Source organism: Chinchilla lanigera, unplaced genomic scaffold, assembly GCF_000276665.1.
Source record: "Chinchilla lanigera isolate Chin_1 unplaced genomic scaffold, ChiLan1.0 scaffold00072, whole genome shotgun sequence".
Taxonomy (NCBI): Eukaryota; Metazoa; Chordata; class Mammalia; order Rodentia; family Chinchillidae; genus Chinchilla; species Chinchilla lanigera.
The window spans coordinates 10,167,181-10,191,550 of NW_004955473.1; the positions used below are offsets into that span (position 1 = coordinate 10,167,181).

Below are 24,370 nucleotides of genomic sequence, written 5' to 3' on the forward strand. Positions count from 1 at the left end.
TCTCTCTCTCTCTCTCTCTCTCTCTCTCTCTCTCTCTCTCTCTTTCTCTCTCTCTCTGTCTCTCTCTCTCTGTCTCTCTCTCTCCACACAATCTATCTATTGGCTACTTGGATGGTCTGCTGTCGTGGGAACCAGCCTTAGATTTCTTAGAACTGTTTGGTGACTCAGGGCCACAAGAATGAGTGCACCCTAAGTGACAGCAAATGGAAAGTGCCAGTCTCTTAGGGCCTAGGCCTAGAAATTGCCACAGTGTCATCTTTGTTATATACTGTTGGTCAAAGCACTGAAAAAGCTTGTCCAGGTTCAAAAAGAAGGACAGAGATCCCACCTCTGGAGGCAAGAAGCATCAAAGATTTCCACAGTGGGTGCACAAGCCTACACTCCCACCAACAGTGGAGAAGGGTTCCTTTTTCCCCACAGCCCTACCAGCATTTGTTATCAGTTGATTTCTTGATGATAGCCATTCTTTCTGGGGTGCGATGGAATCTCAGTGTTCTTTTAATTTGCATTTCTCAAATAACCAGTAATGTTGAACAATTTTTCATATATTTATTTGCCATTTATACTTCTTCTGAGAAGTGTGTATTCATCTCAGATCTCAGATTTTTATTAGGTCTTTGAATTTGGAGGGTCTGATTTATTTTAGCCCTGTATATGTTCTAGATATTAGTTCTTTATCTGAAGAACAGCTGGCATAATTTTTTCCCACTTTATGGTTTGTCCTTTCACTTAGCTGGTGATTTCTTTTGCTCTGGAAAAGCTTTTTAATAAGATGAGATCCCAGTTGTTGATTCTTTGTGATAATTCCTGTACAATAAGGGTTTTGTTCCCAAAGTCTTTGCCTACACTTATGTCTTCCACAGTTCTACCTACTCTCTCTTCCAGCAGATTTAGTGCTTCTGTTTTAATATTTAGATGTTTGGTGCATTTTTATTTTAGTTTAGTGCATGATGAGAGACATAGATCTAGTTTCAGTCTTTGACATGTAGAAAGCCAGTTTTTCCAGCACCATTTATTAAAAAGGCTATCCTTCTGCCAGTGAACGTATTTGGCCCCTTTGTTAAAGGTCAGGGGGCTGAGTGCATTTGGAGTTGTTTCTGCATCTTCTAATCTGTTCTGTTCATCCTCGGGTCTATTTTTTTTCTTTTTGCCAGTGCCATGCTGTTTTTATCATACTAGCTTTGTAATATAATTTCAAGTCAAAGATTATGATGCCCTCTGACTTGCCATTGTTGCCCAGAATTGTTATTGCTATTCTAGGCCTCTTTTGGTTCTAAATGAATTTTAGGAATATTTTCCTAGTTCTGTGAGGTATGCTAATGGTATTTTGATTGAGATTATATTAAATCTATATAGCAGTCTAGGGAGTATAGCCATTTTCACTATGTTGTTTTTTCCTACCCAGGAGCAAAGGATATCTTTCCATTTTCTTTTCCATATCTTCTTTGATCTCTTTTTCAGGGTACTGCAGTTTTTAATCTAGATATCTTTTACTTCCTTTATTAGATTGATTCCCAAGTATTTCTTTTTTATGCTATTGTAAAGGGTGCTGTTTCCATAATTTCTCTCTCAGTGAGCTTGTTATTTGTGTACAGGAATACTATATCTTTTTGAGTTTTGATTTTGTATCCAGCTACTCTACTGAATCTGGTTATTAAGTACAGAAGCCTTTCAGTGGAGTTTTTGTGATCTTCTACTTGGAGTATCATGTCATCTGCAAATAATGATAGTTTAGTTTCTTTTTTTCCTATCTGTTTTAGTTACTTTTCTCATTGCTGAGGCAAAATACCTGGAAGGAAAGGTTTATTTAGCTCATATTTTGTAGAGGTTTCAGTCCCTAACCAGCTGGCTCCAAGGCAGGGTGGCATGGAAGAGGAGCAGTGCTTCATGGCAGTGGAAGGCAGCAAAAGCAACAAAAGCCAAAGGGGGAAAGAAGCCTCTTTCTGCCCCTTTTATCTTATCCAGATTGCTGGGATTAGAGCATTGCCAGTCCAATCAGTGGAGTGATTCATCAATCACCCAGCCTTAATCCAATCACCCTTAATCCCACTTAATCCCAGCATGGCACTATGAATCAATCACAAATTCTAGATTCAGTTACCTCTGAAAAAGCTTGCTCCCCATGACTACACGAGGCTTTGGAGAGATATCTAGACATAAACTATAACACTATCTTTATTCCTTTTATTTCTTTTTCATATCTCATTGCTCTGGCCAATGTTCCCAGAACTATATTGAATAGAACTGGTGATAGTGGACATCCTTGTCTTGTTCCTGATTTGAGGAGATTCCTCAAAAAGCTAGGATTAGGGGTGGCATTTGGCCATCTATTCCCGTTCTTGGTTTCCTGAAAGAATTAAAAGTATCATACCACAGCAATATATGTGCACTCATGTTTATAGTGGCACAGTATGTGATAGCTAAATCTTGGAAGCAACCCAAATGCCCATCAACTGAGGAATAGATAAAAAGGATGTGTGTTTTTCATATAATGGAATATTACTCAGCCATAAGTATGATTAAATTAAGACATTTATAGCTAAATGAATGGACCTTGAGACCATAATCATAAACGAAATAAATCTGACACACATATGTAAATATTGAATTATCTCTCTGGTGTGAGAAACTGAAAATGTAAATAAGAACAAAATGTTCAATAGATATTGTGAAATAGGAAGAAACTGGGCCGGGGATACAGCTCAGTGGCACAGTGCCTGCATGGCAAGCACTAGGACCTGAGTTCAATTCCTCATACCAAAAAAGAAAGAAAAAAACACAAGGAAGAAACTGTTCAAAAGGAAAAGTGAACTAGGGAGGGGGAGGAGGAAAGGAAGGAAGAGAAAGAAAAATTAGAAAAGAAGGATAAAATGAAAACTGAGCTTTGTGAATGGGGAGGGGCAGGGGGTCTGAAAGAAGAGGATGGGAATGGGGGAAAAAAATGAATCAAGATACATCATGTACAGATACAAATTCCCTATAATGAATGTGATCATTAGGATATACCTAAATTGTACCAACAAACTTAAATAAACTAAAAATGGGGTCAATAATTTATTTTCACTAAGTGCCCAAATTCTCGCAGTGTATAAATCATTTTCTTCAACTTACTGTGTTCTTAATGAACTGTATTCACTAAAACAAATGAGTCCTGGTTGGATTTCAGTTGTATTTTTCTGAATTTCTCCTACCATCCGTAACATCAGTGGAAGCAACCCATTTGATGAAAGCAACTGTCCCAAAGAATTCTGTGTTTGTGTATTGTATTATAATAAAAAGGAAATTAAGTCCAAAAAAATGTATCAAAGAAGTTTTTATCAACTTTAATCTAACACACAACTATAGCCCAAAATCCTAATAAAATACCTGCTACAAAGCAGGTAAAATATGAGTTACCGAGTGAGTGAGTGAGTGAGTGAGTGAGTGGCTTAGCTGTGTTCATTTTGAAGTACTCTGCTTACATTTTCTAATGAAAAACTCATTTCGTTTGCCGAGAACACATATATTAGTATCTTAAAGCAATGCTTATTTATAAAACCATCTTAAAGGTAAGACTACAATTCTTCAAATATCAGAGGAACTAAATTCATAAAAGATGAAGTGATAATATAACCATACCAAGGTAATTATTCTTTTTTTTTTTTTTTTTAACTCACAAGATCTTCCACCTCTGTCGTGGCTTAACCAAACTAGATCATCAAAATTTAGTACAAAGAAAATAATAGAAAATAAAAAGAAACATCAAGAAGTCACAGGAAGACATTTGTAATTCCAAAGGAACTTCTAAGAAGAATGTCAGGAAACATCGTAATTACCCCAGTTCACTGAAACCCGAAAATAACTGTCATATGCATAAAAAAGATATCCAGACTCACACTTGGTGCAGAGGCTTTCAGGGCACTGCCCACTTCTCACTTGAAGCCATAACGCTCTATATCTATTTTATAATAAATTCTAGGGCTAGGGATATAGCTCAGTGGCATAAGCGCCTGCCTGGCAAGCGCAAGGTCGTGAGTTCTATCCCTGGTACCTCAAAAAATAAATAAATAAATAAATAAATTCTACCTATACTTCTGCACAGCCAAAAAATTAAAAGTCGGTAGGAAGACTACTGTTATCTGACTCACTTAGATGTGCATCGTTATTGTCTCTCACCAGAAAACCAAAGAGAAGGGCCTCAAAACAAGTTAAAGTACTACTAATGCCTTAAGCCTGGAATTCCTGGCAAATTCTACCCACCTAAAGTCCCCTTTTCCTTTACTATATCCCACTCAATAGTAAGATCTTAATTCTTGTTCCTGATTAGTTATGATACTTGGTAATAGCCATAAGTACTTATCATAATTTGTTTAATAAAACATGCTTTCTATATTCAGTTCAGTAGGAACGTATACTATTTGAAATACTGTGAACAGAAAATCAAGTTATTGACCCAAAAATGAGATTAACGGAAGGTTGCAGAAAGATAATCACTGCTACAGAAGCTGCTGACCTAGGGGCTGGGGATTTAGCTCAGTGGCAAAGCGCCTGCCTGGCAAGCGCAAGGTCGTGAGTTCGGTTCCCGGTACTGGAGAAAAACCAAAACCAAAAAAAAAAAAAAAAAAGCTGCTGACCATAAATAAGTTGGCAGATACTGATCATTATTTTAAGTATATTTTAATTAAGATTTTAGTATTTCCAGAGTAACTCACTACGTTATAAGTCCTCAGAAGGAGACAGCAGAGATAATAGACACCTCTATCATTCTTAATGTCATACAAAACCCTGATATTGAATCATTTTTCAAAAATGTAATGTGACTATAAATTGACCCATTTATTAAACAAATATTTTTTGAGAATCTGCTCTCTACCAAGAATTGTGTAGACTGAGATAAACAAAAGAAACACAGTCCTTTTCACCACAGAGTTGATAGTCTAGTAACAGAGGCAGTCAAATATCAAGATTTGACCATTATACATTATAGTGGTTTGGTATTTTAAAAATGGTAAAAAAAAAAAAAAAAAAAAAAAAATTTGAAGTCTCTCTCATCCAAAAGTAGGATTTATGTCCTTCAGAGGTAGAAAGCTAGGATAAGACTTAAACTGGCTGGAAAGGGAGGTGTGATCAGATCCCAAAACACCCGTACAGAGCAATTCTCAGAACCCTGAATGTGGATTTCTCAGGCAAATTTGAGCAGGCTTTTAATAGGACAACCTGTGTGACTGACATCAGAGTGGGAAATATATAAATGAGATGCCATTAAGAACTTGCTATTAGGTGTCTTTTCACAATAGCCTGCCCTATACTCTAGGTTAGTATTATAGCTTGTGTCTAGATGTCCCCATGAAGCCTCATGTCATAGGTAGGGCTTTTTCAGAAGTGACCGGATCTAGAATGTGTGAGGCTAGGATTGATTCATGATGCAATGCAAGAATCAAGGGCACTCGGATTAAGGGTGTGAGTGCTACCCTCCCTTAAAGGATAGAAATAGCTGTGGTCGCCCCTTGTTGCTTTGCTACCTTCTGCCTGCCATGACCTGTTTCTCCTCTGTGATGCCCCTTTGCCATGACACCCTGCCTCGGAGCCTACTAATCAGGGACTGAAACCTTCTACAAATTGTGAGCTAAATCAACTTTTCCTCCCTTAACTTTGGGTGTCAGGTATTTTGTATCAGCAATGAGAAAAGTAACTAAGATAGCTAAGGTGCACTTTTATCTTTATTTGTATTTTCTTCTCTTTTTACTTGACCCAAACTTGCTCTGCAGAGTCTGGGTTTTTTTTCTTTCCATTCTTTTCATTTTTCCTACCTCTAATAAATGTGAAACTCTGCTACTATTTTAGCTTGTTTTGTTCAGTTTTTGTTCAGTACAGAAAAGACCTAGAAATCATCTCTAACCGAAGACTCCAACACCACAGAATGTGCTAACACTTCCTCTTGATTCTGGGCATGTGTATGTTTATCTTGAAATATACTGCACCTTATAAATACATACTATGTCATGCATCAATTAAAAATAAAAAAGAGAAAAAGCATTCAATAAATGTATAAGTAATTAAAATATTTACAAATTGCAAAATGTTTTGTGAATCATGGAATACCAGGCTTCTAAGGGAACTTGGAAATCCTCAACTCAGGGATATTAAATTCAACTGATTTATCAGGTCAGACATGCAAGCTAAGTATATGTAACCCAAAAGTTATTCTGTCAAATAAAACAAAGTCATAAAATAATTACAGACTGAAACTGACCTGGAAGTTTTCATCAATAACCCAGAGGGAAAAAAAAATCAGACGTCCCCCCCAATTCAAAGGCCCAATCCAAAAAAATTGGGGTCTGAGATGAATATGCACTTCTCAGGTGAAAAATTACAAATGGCAATAAATATATGAAAAAAAGTTCAACATCACTGGTCAGTCAAGAGATGCAAATTAAGCCAACACTGAGACTCTATCTCACTCCAGAAAGAATGGCTATCATGAAGAATTCAACCAATAACAAATGCTAGATGGGCTATGGGGAGAAAGGAACACTTCTCCACTGTTGGTGGGAGTGTAGGCTGGTGCAACCACTGTGCAAATCAGTCTGGAAATTCCTCAAAAAACTAGGATTAGAGGTCCCCTTCAACCCAACTATTCCCCTTCTGGATACCTTCGTGAAAGAATGAAAACCATCATACCACAGCGATATATGTGCACCCATGTTTGTAGCAATGCAATTTATAATAGCTAAACAAACCTTAGAAACAATCCAAATGCCCATCAACCAGAGAATGGGTAAAAAAATATGGTCTTTTTCTTTATACAGTGGAATACTACTCAGCCATAAAAAAGAATAAACTCAAAACATTTATCAGTAAATGGATGCAACTAGAGACTGTAGTCATAAGGGAAATAAATCAGACTCACATGTGCAAATAGTGTATTGTCTCCCTGGTCTAAGAAACTGAAAGAATAAATAAGATCCAAACTGTATAACAGATATTGTGAAATGGGAAGAAGTAGTTCACAAAGAAAGAGGAAATAGGGTGGGGGAAAGGGGAAAGGAAGGAAGGGTAATGAAAAAAATACAAAATAGTTATACTACTAGTTTTGTTAGTTCATTGAAAAAAAGGTTTGTGTGAATATCATTTGGAGAATTTTGTATGCCCATATTTTGTACTCTGAGTAGCTACTTTGAAGATAACAGTATGCAATGTATTAAATATCGTTATTCTCCTATTATTTGGTTTTGAAATTTTGCTTTAATTTTTTCCATAAAATAAAAATAATGAATAATTAAGCATTAACCCTGAGATAGTACTGATTGATTCATGTGAGCACAAAGAGCTGCTAAAACTGACATATGCAGGAAATTATTGATGACTAGCAAGAAAAATACAAAGCTTATTTGGACAGAGAATAGCTTAACTATATGGACTCACTTTCATCCTTTGAAATTTAGAGCTATAAACAATACTTTGTACAATTTTAAATGTTTTTACTAAACAAATGAATTTAAGAAATAAAAGCAATCATCAAAAAGCTTGCATTTACCACTCTGAAGAAAATTCCCATTAACTATACATAGAAGTCATGTTACAATAAATCCTAGTTTCTTTCAACATAACCCATGTTGAGGGGTATTAATAGCCATTTCACTTGGGATTGATGAACTTACAATATTTAATTGGCACATTTCTTCCTTTAATGAAAGGCACTGTCCTAGGATCCATAGGCTAAAGGGAACAAACATCTGTTCAGTACAGTGAGGAAAACAGACAATAACGAAAGAGATAAATGTCAAGAAGGTATAAGCTCTGTCAAGTAAGAGAAAGGCCAGGGTCACAGAGTGGCCAGTTTAAACAGCATGGTCCCTGGAAGATTTTCTGAGGATAAACACTAGAAAAGAGGCCTTACAGCCCTCATCTATGTCCTAGAGCTTTCAGTGTGATACAGACCACTGCAACATGTGTACCATAGGTTCTTCGCCACTGTCATAGATGACCTGGGTATGAATATTTCTTTCCACCAGGATTCTTATGTAGTTGATTTTCACACAAGCTGATTCCTGCTGTTGACTTTCAGGGGTCCCACTGAATTAATACGCTGTGACAGTACATGCAATGGGAAGGTAAAACAAAGAAATTAATTTCTCAAAGAATTACTACCTAGTGGTTAATATACTAGGTTTTGCTGATACATGTCTGGAGTGCCTGCCCTCTAGGAGAACATGGAGAGAATTTGAATACTTTACACAAACTGAATAAGTTCCAGATAGATAAATTAGCAGCAGCCTTAGACCACAGAGTGGTGAAAGGAAAGAAGTAGAGCTTCATCAGTTTGTTGATCATAGAAGGAATCAATATTTAGAAGCCAGTTACTGATTTGGAGTTATGAAAATAAACATAAGAAAAGCCTGTATCTTAGAACATTAAAAAATAAAAGAGATTACAATGTTATTACTGTATTCAAGCATTCACAGGATTTACATTCATAGCTTTGTGTATTTACAAATAATCCTGACAGTGGATAATATAATCATTTCATAATTTTGTGCAAATTTGAATCCATATGAGTTGTGTTTAACTTTTTGAAGAATGTGTTAAAGAACTCTTAAGTCTAGTTGAAAATGGCAGACTTTTATGAATTTTTAATCTAGGCATATGGAAAGCATTATACCCAGTAGACAACTACAGGTTGATAAACAAACCAACAGTTGCTAAATAAATTGAATAAACTAAGGACTGGGGGAAGCACTTCAGAAGGGAGCAATATCCTCCAATCTATCCAAGTATTAATCTGTATGGTTTGCCTTGGCCATGGTTCCATGGGATTCTGTTTGTCTTTCCATCTTCGTTTTCCTGGCAGCCTCCTTTTTTTATTGCTTCTGCTGTTGTTGTCCTCAGTGGGAAATAAGGTTGTTGATAGTTGCTAATAAAGCACTTTGATCTTGGTTATGTAAAAGGTGGTATGCATGTGAAAACAAGATCTCTTGAATTTCAGACAACTACTTTGTCTAATGCTAAGATTCATGAAACACATGTCCAAGACACATTTAAAAACTACAAAGCACTGAAGGATCCCAGATTTGTAGTGCTGACTAGCTTCTGCCATCAACAGTCAACACCTAAAAGCATCAAAAAGAAAGAATGTGTGACTTTCACTTCTTTGCCAATGCTTTTGGGCAAAGAAAAATGAAAAGAAATCAGAGCATGAATCTTCAAAAGGTTATTCAATAGATTATTTATGATATTTTGAATCTCAGATGTTCTAACATGCTTAATAATTGCAATTAATAATACCATAGCTATCTTTACCTTATCTCTGTGTGAAAAGGTATCTTCTAGTATTTTATCTACCGCTCTTACTGTTCACTTAGGATAAAAAGTCAAAAGCCTCAAATCATTATTACCTACTTCTCAACCATACTACATGCTTGCAGTGATTCTCTAACTGGTTCAGTCACATCATTTTCTCCCTAGAGAGGGTAGGTTCAAAACAAGTTTGGTGGAAAGGAGTGAATAACATTCTGTAGCTCATCTTCTCTACAAACCATGCTCTTAGAAAGTGCTCACCCATTGGTAAATTTCTATAGCTAAGAATTTCCTATAGAAAGCATCATCTTTATAGGTGAGCATTTTTATTTGTAGCCACATCATTTAAATATTAACTCAGAAAGATCTTCATTACAGCTCAGGCTCTTGGAGCAAGTATTTTTTAAATTTTATGTCTGTTTCTTCATTTTTAAAACAAGTCCAGTAGGCCAGGTGTCATTGTGCACACCTGTAATCCCAGAACTTCAGAGGCTGAGGAAGGAGGATCGCTGCGAGTTCAAGGCGAGCCTAAACTGCATAGTCAACCCCTGTCTCAAAAACACCAAAAGAGAAAAAAAAAAAAACCAACACATATCTAACTGTTGTTCCTATTCAAGTTTAGATGGATATTAAATGAAATAAATTAAGGAAACTGGCATAATGCCTGGCTCATAGTAAGTGAGATACAAACATACAGATGATAGATAAATAGATTGCTAGATAGATAGATAGATGATAGATAAATATTTGTCATGGTAAAAAATAATAATTACATGGCTTAGAAGACAATTTTAAAAGTCCAGTCCAATGGATGGTCATTTTAGTAACTTCATTGTTATAATATCTTTATGAAGTAATGGGGCGAAGATGTGGAAGAAGTGGCATCCCCACTTTAAGGAGCAAATGAAGCACAGAGAAATTCTATTTCTTAGGTAAAGTCACATTGGTAATTACTAGCAATGCACAGCTAGAAAACAGTGGTGACTACAGCCAGGGTACACTTTTCCCTTGCCCAGGAAGAGTAGCCCATGCCCAGGAAATAGCCACCAAGAAGAACCTGCCCTATATTTAATAACTACCTGTTATTTACAAAGCAGATCCACAGAGAAGTGACAAGGGAGGTTAACGAGTTTAACAAAACCCCATAATGCTGATTACAAAGATAAACCATTTGAGTAATGTATCAAACAAACAAAACACAAGCAAATCAAAAAAGAAAAAAAAAAACTTCAGCCTATTCAGGAGTTGCAAGGGCTTACAGGACAAATATTTCAGGATTCAAATTCTGGACAAAAAATAATCATGTCTCTAAATGAAGCAAACTGGCACTTATGCAGTCCTGGAAATGTGACTGTGTCGTCAGTTTTCTTATTGCTTCAAAACACTTGATCTTTTTCCCATTACTTTGGGGATCTCAGGCATCCAAAGCAAGCGTACTTTTGACAAGCAATTACCAGGGCAGATGGGAAAATAGCAACCCTACCTCAGGGTGAGTGCCCCCATTTTGTTTTACTTGAAACATCACCAGCCATGAGGAAAATAATTCTGCTTAAAAAGCTATCTGCATTTTCAATAGCACCACCTTTTCCAGAGCCCTAGAATGTTGATGGGTAATGCTCCCAGCTGCTTTTAACGTTACCCATTTGGTAGGTGTTATTTATTTGGGCTAGTATCAACAGAGCAGGATTAAATCAGCCTGCTATATTTAAGTAAAAACTAATGAGATTTTACTGGGTTTGTATATGAGCGTTCACTGCCTTCACATTTTTAGAACATGAAAACTGATTGATGCTATGACATTAAATGTTTTCATGGTGCTGTACCAGCTTAGATAACATATATCATAGACAGCATATGTTCTGTGGAATCCCCCCAACCTGAATATTAGAAACCTCAAAGGTATTTAAACTATGAAATATCAAATAGCAACTGTATGATAATATATAAAAGAATAATGGGGCTAGTATGCATAAATTAAGCATTTGGGGAGGACTATTTATTGTTTCATGCCAATTACATAGGTATTTTTTAATCCAAAGAACTAGTCAGTTATGAAACGAAACCCTCATGATGAGAATGTCATAATGCACAATCCAGAATGTTGGCTTCTGGAAAATGAACTGCAAGGCATCTGTCACACAGGAATCTTAAAAGCAGCCTCTCAAACCGTTGAAGCAGTGCCATGGGGAAGGTTGCAAGTATCTTAAAACTTTATATAAAAATACTTGAGTGGAAATGCTATGAATCTTTCTTGAGCATGTACTGAGTAATTCAGTCACGGGGAAGGACACAGAGAGAAAAAAAAATCTCCCACTCTGCCTTGGAGTGACTATCTAATAAGAAAGACAGACAGATCTATAACTGTCATCCAAGACAGGTTATGCCAAGTGCAATAACATGGGTACAAGTACTGTATAATAAGAGTAATAGGAGTCGGGGAGAAATTGACACTTATTTGAGACACATAGATTGGGTTAAAATATGTTTCCATTTTATGCTCTCTGGATTTAAAAGAATCCTATACTTCATTTATAGTTCTGCCACCACTTTGTCATGACAGTTTCAATATGACTCCCCAAACTACAGTTGTTGCAGACCTTTTCCCAGAGGTTCATGTGGAAGAGTTGAAAGGCGTGTCATAGATTTCCTAATGGTAAGATTGTAACCAGTTGGTTGATTTGCCCGCCATTATATGGTTTATACTTTCTGCCTTCTTCCCCAGGAAATCAGACACATTAATTGGCTGATTATACTATGACCCTGCTTTCAATAAAGCAAGAGTTCTTAATGTTGGTCCTTTAGACCAGCAAGATCAGCCTACTTGGGAACTTCTTAGAAATGTAAATTCAGCCAGGTGTAGTGGTGCATGCCTGCAGTCTCAACACTCAGGAGGCTGAGGCAGAAGGATCACTATGAATTCGAGGCCAGCCTCTGCTACATAGTGAGTTCAAGGCCAGCCTGAACTGTGCAGTGAGACCTTGTCTCAAAAAACCAAAGAAGGAGGAGGAAGAGGAGGAGGAGGAGAAAGGGAGGGAGGAAAAGAACGAAAGAAAGAGAGAGAGAGAAAGAGAAGAAGAAAGAGAAAGAGAAAAAGAGAAAGAGAAAGAGAAAAAAGAGAAAGAGAAGGAAAGAGAAAGAGAAAGAGAAAGAGAAAGAGAAAGAGAAAGAGAAAGAGAAAGAGAAAGAGAAAGAGAAAAAGAGAAATAGAAAGAGAAAAAGAGAAATAGAAAGGAAGGAAGGAAGGAAGGAAGGAAGGAAGGAAGGAAGGAAGGAAGGAAAGCAGAAAGGAAGAGCCTCATGCCCCACACCAGACCTACTGAATCAGAAATTCTGGGGATGAGGCCCAATAATCTGTGTTTTTAAAAGCCCCCCAGGGAATTCTGATGCCTGATCAAGTTTAAGAATTGCTCATCTGTAGGTAAGAACGATTACTAAGAAGGGCTGAGGACCAACACCAAAACCTCAACGGTGTACTCTAAAGAGAAGACCCTTTTCTTCATGGTGCGATGACAGGGGATAACAGAAACATCATAAGCCCTTTGTCCCAACCACTCGGAGGTATACACATTCCAGTGGGTCCCTAGAAGCAGGAATCTACAAACTGTAAGGTGAGAGTACGATAAGCCCATGGAAAGATGTCAGGGGAACTCTCAAACCTCACCTCACAAGCAATAGGGTTCTGCCTCTTGGAAACTTCTGCCACCTGACAACTCATCAACTAATTAACACAGTGAGGAGAGGATTCGCATGACTTCTTCCAGCCCAGGTCTTGCCAATGCCCTCTTGACCAGGGATGTCAGCTTGTAGAAAAGGTTTCATCTGTTCCTATGGAGAAAATAGCCTAACCTTCCCACCTGCTGCTAGACCCCCCGCTGGCTAGGTACTTGATTTTTAATGTTACCCTTCAAAGGTTGCTGATGCTTGTGTTAGCAACAAACGCAAACAGCTATAACTTTCCTAGCCCTGAGCTTCATTGTCCTTATGAAAGATTTTAATCAGAAAGACAATGTAGTAAATTACATCTTCTTTCAGCAATTTAGTTTTCGGCCTTGTTTTTCAACCCAACTTTTGTGCTTAAGGTTAATGCAGTTGTCAGAGGTGTTGAATGAATATTGGAAATTTGACACAGAAGACAAAAGACAACAAATAAAGAAAGAGGAAAATGGAAGCAGGAGTTGATTGGAGGCTAGGGATAATTTGACTATGCCATGAAAATAGCAAACACAGAATGAATTAGACCTCTTGCATCAGAGCTGTCTAACAAGCAGCTTGTTAGTTAAATAAGGCTCCCAGTAAAGTGTGTTCTGACTTGCATTTCCCAAGATGCCCTATTCTTTAGACCAAGCTCCAAACTGTTGAAGGATTCAGCATTTAGTTAAAGTGCAGAAGCAATTCCTTTGGGGTTGCTGCTTTAGCACAGTGACAGCAGGTGGACAGCTTGGCAGCAGCCTGTATTCTCCAGAGAATAGGAAAAGAAACACTTGTGAGGGATGCTCTTCCCCATACACTTTTTAAAGTCGCATTGGACATGCCCATCTAAGTTCAGGTTATCTTGCTATAACCAGCAACAGCAGGCAGAGGTTCTTACTTTTAAAGCCTCAAGGAAACAAAGCATCCCATCCATGTCTGTGAATCAAAGGAGAGCCCCAGGCAAAAATGTAAAGCATGCAGTGTCTGCCACTGAGAGTACACAAACACATGCGCAAGTACACACACACACACACACACACACACACACTCACCCACTGGTACAGAACCAGCACAAAAGATGATTATACAGGGCAAATACCTGCTGGACACATGGGCAGGCCCAGCTTCATGACAATGCACACAATAGCTTCCATTATCTGACTTGAAAGATTCTGAAGATTTCTCTCTGTATTACTGAACCGAAAATGTTTCAGAAAAAGACAGGTCCTCATAGGACTAGGACTCAGGTTGAGAGTAGTTTTGGTGCAGCAAAAATTGAAGAGCTCAAGATTCTTCTCTGATACAAGCCAAGGACAGGACAGGTAGGGCTGCCTAATTTAGATGTGATTCAAGGAAGCTGGGAACTCTCTGGGGTAGGAAACAGGGAGGCACCACAATGGGAATAGAGGAAAGCACAGAAAGTAAGATCGTAGCACTAACAAAGGCAGACCCGCACCATACACACTTCACTCTTCAGCTGAGTTCTAACCTTGGAAACAGATGAATTACACAGGCTGCCTTGGATCTGAGAAGGATAATCAGAACAGGTTATATAAATGGTAGAGAAATTACCTTTTAGTGGCTGCATGAATCAGGAAAAACAAGACAGATACGCTACCGTCCACAATTATGAAGAAAATTGAGTTTAGAAGCTGGGAGTCTGCAAAATAGCATCTGAACTGAACAAAGCAGTACAATACCATCCTTCCCAAGAATATATATGAAGGCTCCCTAAAGGCGATTTGAAGCTGGAGCCTGGGGTAGTGAGAAGGCTCAAGAACTTTCTTTTCAAAATAGAGAGTTTGCCTGCAAAGTAGATTCCCCCCGCTTCCTGGATTTCTGCATGTAGTGTCAGTCAAGCTTATTAAAAATTAAAAAGAATACTTTAAAACTGTCCTAAAATTTAGACAATTTAAATGACTGATGTTGGTCATGGATTACAGTAAATACTAATAATCCAAAAATAAAAAGAGCTAAGAGTGAAAAATGGATGACATGAGGTGTGTAAATAATGGGAACAAATGCAGCAAGATAGAGGGAATCTTTGAGCATTTAACGTCTAATACATTACCAAGAGAGCTCAATGCTGATAAATGTAGAATAATAAGTTTTGTGGGGCTTTATCATATGCTGTAAGTTGGTGTACGTCATAAAATATGAGGAATAAAAAATTAGGGGAGTTGAACGACAAGTCTGTGTGCATTATTTATGAATGATGAAGAGTGAAATGAATGAGAAGAACAGGCAGACGTTGTCTTGAATAATGATGACTTTGATGAGTAGTTATCACACAAACCTGTGTGCTTCATAAAATATGAGGAATATTAAGCATCAGAAGAATCAAAAGACAAGTCTACTCAAAATGAGACACAGAATGAAGGAAGAGAGGAATACAAAAGAAATGTACAGAATAATGATGACTTTTATGAGACTTTCACTCACCAGCCTGGATCCTTCATAAATATAAGCCATACAGAAAATAAAAAAGCATCAAAAAAAGAAGAGATAGATCTGTGTTTGTTGTAAAATATGAGGAAATAATGCCAACTAGGCTTGACAAAATAAAAACAAAAATAATTGAGCCTAGTACAGCTGTGGAAAGGTACAATGTCTAGATTAATGTGGAAAAATAAAATGAGTGTGGGTAGAATTATCTTTCCAACAGGGATTCAGCAAGCACCTAGGTAGGCATTACTTTTACAAAAGCCACCTTGTTAACCGGAGGAAGATTGGCAAGTTTTGAATTAACCCTTACCACACTCTAAAAGAGCCAACCACCTTTGGAGTTTAAGAAGCAAAGTTTAATTTATTTTTAAGAGGTTTGGCTTCACCAGCACATGGTCCATTCTCTGCCACTGCAGCTGCATTTCCTGTGTTATTTGCAGGAGCCTACCACAGCTTCTTTCCACTTAATCTATAGTCATTTAAGTTTTTCAAATACTGCTTTGCAAAGACCTCTAAAAGTTTACGATATATAACCAAAGATGTCATTTATTATCATTTCTTGTTATATTAGACTTTGAACCTGGTACCAGATTTGTCAGGATAAATTCAAAATCCAGAACTCAGACTTCAAATGTCTTCTCTATTACGACGAATGAGACTTCAAAATGGTACAGAGACTGGGAAAATCAGGCATGGCAAAGCAAGTGTCAGTGCGCCATATGCATGCCATTCAGCACCATGTTTTACATAATTCATAGAAAAAAGAAAGCTACTGACCTATGTTGGAGAACTAGGAATGTCGGTCTGGAGCTCAAATGATACACAAGCACTAATAGAGATAATTATACTAGCTTACCTTTGTGTAATATTTAATGGCTTATAATTTGTGTAATGGAAAGGCCTGAGATAATTCACTATAAATCCTATTAGCATAATTTATAACCAATTCCGTTGATTGCAATGGAATTTAGTTATGAAGTTTATTGGCTAAAACAAACTCTAACTAGTAATTTTCCTGCTTACTCTGAGATATTTGGTGTTTTCTTTTTCTGTTTTGTTTGATTATGTTTTCCTCCATATTTTCTCTCAAATGAGTTCTGTGACCATGAGCTTTTAGATACTTGCCTTGATGTTCTGATTCTGATAGAAGGATATATAATCCCAGGGTGAAATCACAGTACTAGGGCTATACTGAAAAGCCATGTTAACCCAAGTAACACATCCCTTTTTAATCCAAGATTGAGCCGTCCTGAATATCCTGAATCCCAGTTGGTGAAAAACTAACATTCATGCACTAGAAAAAATCACTGACTTTTTTCAGTCTTCCTTGACCCTGTCAGTTCCAGGTTTGAAGTTCATGGCCAAGAGCTCAGAGCTCTCAAGACTAGGATTGAACTCTGGTGAAAAACCTGTCCCAGCCTCTCACTCTCAAATAATGGTAGGCCAGCAAAGAAATCTTTGCCTGGAAGTATCTCAGGGTCCTCTAGACTGCCAGAGTCCTGGAATTTAATATAGCTTATCAGCTACAGAGAAAAGTAATAGATATTTTAGTGAACTATGTCCCTCCCTGATAGACAGGCCTATTTAGGGGCTATTTTAATTGAATCCCATTCTTTGGAAAGCATGAGACTCATTTGTTTAAAAGGGAAATATTGTACAATATTTTATTTAAATTAAGCAAAAAAATCAAGATGCCATAGTCAAGTGTCATGTCTCCCGTGGAGACTTTAACTTGATGTTCACTTAACTAAGTTTATTTGGTTGGGTTTTTTCCCAGACAAAATAATTGGGAGTGTATGTATCAATAGCCTTAAAAATGTTCACACATTTGTATGTAAATACACAGCAAATGACATACCATGTTGATAACTGTTGATTACCTCTGGTGAGAAACCCAGGAATAAGCAGTGGGAGATAGGTGGTCAACAGAAACTTTAGTCGTATCTACAATGTATTATGTATCAGCTACTGTAATTCACTTTGATAAGAGAAAATTGTCCTTCCACAACTAAGACTTTCTCCCAAGCAAATAAGAAATTTAGTACACAAAAAAAAGAAGCCACTAGATTTCCAGAAGTAAGTGGTAGCTTAAGCAAGTTATGAAGTGCCATTTTAAGGATATAATATTTAATAACAGACTTAGAGTTTAAAGGCTTTCTAATTAAATTGGGTGATGTTGATAATACACTATTAACTTAAACATACCAGAATTAAGAACTATACCTAGTATGATCCTAACTTTGGAAGATAAAAAATGTACATACTCTCCCTAAAATATCATTAGTTCTTATTATTGGCTGGTGAAATTATTGTTTTCTTGGTTATACTTGACCATTTCCCAAAGTCTCTACAACTTGGTATTTAGATTCTAGCCTTACCATACTTTCTTATTTGCTTTGCTTTTGTGTTTCAGGCGTGCCTGTGTGATCCGAGGCCAAGTGGTGGCTGTAGATGGAACCCCTCTTGTGGGAGTGAATGTCAGTTTCTTGCACCACAGCGATTACGGGTTTACCATCAGCCGGCAAGATGGAAGGTACATCAATGTTGCTTCTGATCATTGTAGGAGCAAAGTATTTTTAGCGATGGATTAAGCCAGGGTTCAACAAAATGCAGTGAATCTGGGTGTGGTGGCACATGCCTCTAATACCAGTACTTTGGAGGGCTGAGGTAGGAAGATTACAAGCTCAAGTTCTATCTAGATAATGAGGCTGTGTCTCAAAATAAAAGTAATTGGGGATGTATCTCAGTAGTAGAACACTTCTGGGTTCAATCCCCAGTACCAGAAAACAAAATGATAGAAGTGATAAGTCCACCTTCCTTTTAGTTGTATGTAGAAAAGACATTGATGATACTTATTTCCTCATTTTTGTACTTTAACCTTTCAGTATCATTCTCAAGTTGTCTTGTGAGCCTGCCATGTGTAAATTCCTGCACATTTTATCCAATTCCAAGACTAAATTCAACCTTTATTTTCAGTGAGATGGTATAGATAAGAAAAATAGGACTATGGAATATTTGGGCTGTTCTTTCACAACAAGCCCAAAATATTTCAGAAATGAATATGTGCACATTGTTCTTAGAAAAGTTGAAAATTAAATATTAATTAAGAGGTTTCTTTTTTATTTATTTTTTAATTTATTTTAAAAATAAAGGAAGGAAAACATTAACAAACAGACATTCATTCACAAAATAGCATAAGAACAATACAAGCAATACACAGTTACAGACAAAGTGGTAGGAAATTAACAATGGTTGTTCTATTATGTATTGATATCCTCAAAGTGGTTTCTCAGAAAAACAAATAGAGACGTGCAAGATTGATCAAATAAGTAATCATTAACTGTTCCTTTCCTTAAAGCAATAGAAGTCAGCAGTACAGTTATGTTAGCTATCCTGTATATACATACATACACAATTTCCCCTTCTTTCTTTTTTTTTTTTTTTTTTTTTTTGGTTTTTCTCTGCAACCGGGAACTCCCCTTCTTTCTTTTCTGTGTTCCCTCACCGCAGTTGTTCTTTACTTTTGAGCAGTTTCCTTTTGTTTCACAATGTCTGTCTTATCTGCTAATTTTTATTTACTCTTTCAGGTTCTTACACTAGTGAGACAACACGTTGCTTACACATGGAGGTCTGGTTGATTTACTTATGACTATGGTCTCTAGTTTTGACCATTTACCTGTAAAAGCCTCGAGTTTATCTTTCTTTATAGCTGAGTAATATTCCATTATATAAACCACAATTTTTTATCCATTCATCAGTGGATGGACATTTGGGTCACTTCCACATTTTAGCAATTACAAATTGTGCTGCTATAAACACGGGTGCACATATATCACTATGATATATGTTTTCAGATCATCTGGCAGAATAGCCAGAAGGGGAATAGCTAGATTGAATGGGACTTCTAGACCTAGTTTGCTGAGGAATCTCCAAACTGATTTCCACAGTGGTTTCACCAGTCTGCATTCCCACCAGCAGTGGAGGAGGGTTCCTATTTCTCCACAGCCTCGCCAGCATTTATTATTGGTTGATTTCTTAATGATAGTCATTCTTACTGGGGTGAGATAAAATCTCAGTGCTGTTTTAATTTGCGTTTCTCGAATGACTAATGATGTTGAACATTTCCTAATGTATTTATTTGCCATTTGTATTTCTTTATCTGAGAAGTGTGTGTTCATCTCAGCTGTCCATTTTTGGATTAGGTCTTTGAATTTGGGGGGGCTGATGTTTTTTAATTCTTTATATGTTCTAGATAGAAGACCTTTATCTGAGGGACAGTCAGCTAAAATTTTTTCCCAATTTGTGGGTTTTCTTTTTACTCTGCTGGTGATTTCCTTAGATGTGCAGAAACTTTTCAGTAGGATGAGATCCCAGTTGTTGATTCTTTGAAGTATTTCCTGTGTGGTTTGAGGTTTCTTTTTTAAAATGTGTCCTCCTTAGACTGCCTTTTTGCCCAAGAACTGCAAATGATTGATGAGCATAGTCAGTCTATATAACTCTACTGACTTAACCTGAAGCACCAACCATCCAGGACTTCTCTGCGTTTTATGAGTCCTGGGAAACAAGACCTCTAAGTAAAACGTTTTCATTATAGAAAAGGATTTACTCAACAAAACATTTATGTTACTGTCATTTAGATAGACATTTGTTCAGAATATTTGAGTAAATAGACTCGTGTGTCCATCTTGAAGGTATTTATAACTCTCAGGAACACTAATAATGGTTTTGATAGGGCTCTACTCTCCAGGTAGCTAACCTTAATGTGTTGTACTCATAACAAATCACTTCAAAACTCTCAAAAAAGGCCAGTTAGCTTGGAGCTTTATCACACTATGAAAAGACTATCTCTTTTCAAGAACTTAAAAACAAACCTTATTAGTTGTAACCACTTCAGAAGTGCTAATTATTCAACTTGGCCTGTGTTGAATTTATTTTTTTCAATTGTCTGTCAAGAAAATATCTGTAAAAGAAGAGATAAATAATTCAAGAAAGTTTTCTTTCTGATTAAGCTTATTGGAACAGTGTAGATATACATAATTATCACATTCATCATAAGGAACTTACACCTGTATATGATATATCTTGATACCTCTTTTTTTCCCATTCCCCTCTCCATGCTTCAGCCCTCACCCCCACTTATTTACAAAAACTAAGTTTCTATTTTTTCTTTCTTTTCTCATTATTTTTCTTTTCCCTTCATTCCTTTCATCCTCCCCCCTCCTTTGTTCCCCTTTCCCATTTGAACATTTACTTCACATTTCACAATACCTATTATACATTTTGTTATCATTTACACTTTCAGTTTCTCATGCCAGAGAAACAATGTGATACTTACACATGTGTGTCCAATTTATTTCATTTAACAGTATGGTCTCAAGGTGCACCCATTTACCTAGAAATGTCTCAAGTTTATCCTTTATGGATGAGTAGTACTCCATTGCATAAAAAAATACCCACATCTTTATCCAGTCATTGGTTGATGGGCATTTGAGCTGTCTCCAAGATTTAGCTATTGCAAACAGTATTGCTATAAAAGTAAGTGTGCATATTTCGCTGTAGCATGACACTTTTAATTCTTTCAGGAAGATACCAAGAAGGGGAATAGCTGGGTGAAAATGATCTATAGTCCTAGTGTTTTGAGGGATCGCTACACTGATTTCCATAGTGGTTGCACCAGTATACACTCCCACCAACAGTAGAGAAGGGTTCTTTTTTCACCACAACCCAACCATCATTTTTTATGGGTTGAATTATTGATAATAGCCATTCTTTCTGGAGTGAGACAGAATCTCAGGATTGTTTTAATTTGCATTTCTCAAATGACTGGCGATGGTGAACATTTTTTCATATATTTATTTTACATTTGTACTTTATCTGTGAAGTGTATATTCATCTCAGAAGCCTATTTTGGATTGGGTTTTTAAATTTGGGGGGGTCCAATTTTTTTCAGTTCATTATGTGTTCTAGATATTAGTCCTTTGAAGAACTAGTAAATTTTTTTTTGCCACTCTGTGGGCTTTCTTTTTACTCTGTTGGTGATTTCTTTTGCTGTACAAAAGTTTTTTGTTGGTTCTTTGTCATGATTCCGATTTGACTGGGTTTTGTGAAAAACAAAAAATTTGTCTTCACCTGTGCCTTTAAGCATTCTACCTATTCCAGCAGGCTTAGTGTTTCCGTTTAATATTTAGATCTTTGATCCATTTTGATTTTAGTTTAGTGCATGGTGAGTGACATGGGTCTACTTACAGTCTTTAACATGTGGAAATCCAGTTTTTCCAACACCATTTTTTAAAGAGGCTATCTTTCTTGCAGTGAACATGTTTACCCCCTTTGTCAAAGATCAGGTGGCTGAGTGCATTGGGAGTTGCTTCTGCATCTTCTAATCTGTTCCATTGATCCTTAGGTCTGTTTTTCTGTCAGTACCATGCTGTTTTTATGACAGTGGCTCTGTAATATAGTTTCAAGTCAAGAATTGTGATAGCCCCTGGCTTTCCTATGTTGCCCAAAATTGCTTTTCCTATTGTAGCTCTCTTTTGGTTCCAAATAAATTGTGGGAATGTTTTCTTTAATTTTGTGAGCTATACTAATGGTTTCTTATTGGAATTGCATTACATCTGTATAACAGTTTTGGGAGGGTAGTTCTTTTCCCTATGTTGTTTCGTCCTACCCAGGAGCAAGAGATAGCTTTCCATTTTCTGATATCCTCTTCAATTTCCTTTTTCAGAGCACTGTACTTTTCAACATACATGTCTTATACTTCCTTTGTTAGATTGATTCCTAAGTATTTCATGTTTTTCAATGCTATAGTGAAAGGTATAGGTTCTGTAATATATCTTTCACTGAGTTTATTTTTAGTATACATCAGTGTTACCAATTTTTGAGTATTGAGTATTGATTTTGCATCCAGCTTCATGACAGAATTTGATTATTAGGTCTAGAAGTTCTTTGGTGGAATTTTGGGGGTCTTCTATATAGAATATCATGTCATCTGCAAAAATGCTTATTAACCTTCTTTCTCTCCTATAATTATTCTTTTTATTTCTTTCTCTTGCCTAATTTCTCTGGTTAATGTTTCCAGACCTATAATAAATAGGAGTGGTAATAGTGGACATCTTTGACTTGTTCCTGATTTTAAAGTGAAAGCTTTCATTTTTTGACCATTTAGTATAATGTTGTCTGTTGGTTTGTCATATATCACATTGAAATAAAAACTATTCCAATTTTATATATGGTTTTTATCAACAATGGTTGTTGGACTTTGTCAAATGCTCTTTTTTTGCATCTATTGCAATGATCATGTGATTTTTGTCCTTCGCTCTGTTGATATGGTATATTATTACTGATTTGCATATGTTGAACCATCCTTGCATCCCTGGGTTGAATCCTACTTGGTCATTCTATATAATTTTATTGATGATTTGCTGCATTCTGCTTGCTAATGTCTTACTGAGGGTTTTTACATGTAGGTGCATTAAGGAGATTGGTCTGTATTTCTCTTTTTCAGTTGGATCCTTCCTTGCTTTGGGTATCAGGGTAATGCTTGCTTCCAGGACTGAATTTGAGAGTATTGGTTCCCTTTCAATTTCATTAACAAGTTTGAGAAGTAGCAGCACTAGGTCTTCTCTGAATTTCTTGTAGAATTCAACAGTGAACTCATCAAGCCCTGAACCTTTCTTTACTGGTAGGATTTTGAAAACATCTGCAATTTTACTGACTGTTACTGAGTTATTTAGAATTTTTATATCTTCTTAATTCAGCCTGGGTATTTAGTATGTATCTAGGAATCTGTTCATTTCTTCTGTGTTTTCTGTCTTATTAGAATAAAGTTTCTCAAAGTAGGTGTTGATGATCTTCTGAATTTCTGCAGGATCTGTTCTGTTTCACACTTTTTATTCCTAATTGAATGCATTTGAGTCTTTCCTTTCTTCTTTTTGATAAAGTTGACTATGGATTTGTCAATTGTTTTTAATCTTTCAAAAAACCAACTCTTTAATTTATTGATTCTTTGTATTGTTTCCTTAGCTTCCGATGCATTAATTTCTGCTCTGATGTTCACAATTTCCTCTCTTATATGAGCTTTGGGCATAACTTGTTCCATTCCAGAATTTTGAGGTTCAATATAAGGTTGCTGATTTGAGCTGGCCCTGTTTTTCTGATGTTGAAGTTCACCACTATCAATTTTCCTTATAGGACTGCTTTCACTGTGTCCCATGAGGTCCAGTATGCTGATTCAGCATTATCATTTAATTGCAGAAATTATCTAATTTCTGCTTTAATTTCATCTGTGATACATTGGTTGTTCAGAAGTATTTTATTTAATTTCCATTTGTTCATGTACTTTTTGTGGTTTCTTTTGTCATTAATTTCCAATTTCATTACACTATGTCCCAATAATTTTAATTCCTTTGATTTACTTAAGCATGTTCTATGAGCTAATATGTGATCTATTTTAGAGAATGCCCTACATGCTCCTGAGAAGAATATGTATTCTGTTATTGTAGGGTGACCCACTCTGTAGACATGAAGTAAGTCTATTTGTTCACACATTCATTTAGGTCCTGAAGTTTCCTTGGTGATTTTTTTGTCCAGTTGATCTGTCTCTTCATGACAGTGGTGTATTGAGGTCTCCAATAACAATTGTGTTAGTGCTTATTTGATTTTTCATGTCCCTTATTATTTATTTTATATAGTTGGGTGCATTGGTGCTTGGTGCATATATATTTATGACTGTTTTTCTCTTCCACTTGGAGTTTTCCCTTAACCAGTATGTAGTGACCTTCTTTGTCTCTTTTCATCAGTCATGGCTTGAAGCTCACTTTGTAAAAATAGAATACCTACCCCTGCCTTTTTGGGGATTCCTGTCACATGACATATTGTTTTCCATCCTTTGACTTTTAGCCTATGAATTTCCTTTTAAGTTAAATATGTTTCTTATTTTTTTTTATTTTTTTTTTATTTT

The 24,370-nt window shown here is 36.5% G+C and overlaps 1 protein-coding gene across 1 annotated transcript in view; it reads left to right on the plus strand.

The window, feature by feature from the left end:
* Tenm1 (teneurin transmembrane protein 1) overlaps positions 1-24,370 on the plus strand; it is a 784,186-nt gene that overhangs the window by 609,359 nt on the left and 150,457 nt on the right. The window contains exon 18 of the mRNA XM_005401273.2: positions 17,825-17,944. Within this exon, the coding sequence (XP_005401330.1) occupies positions 17,825-17,944 (120 nt within the window). The remainder of the gene's footprint in view (positions 1-17,824; positions 17,945-24,370) is intronic.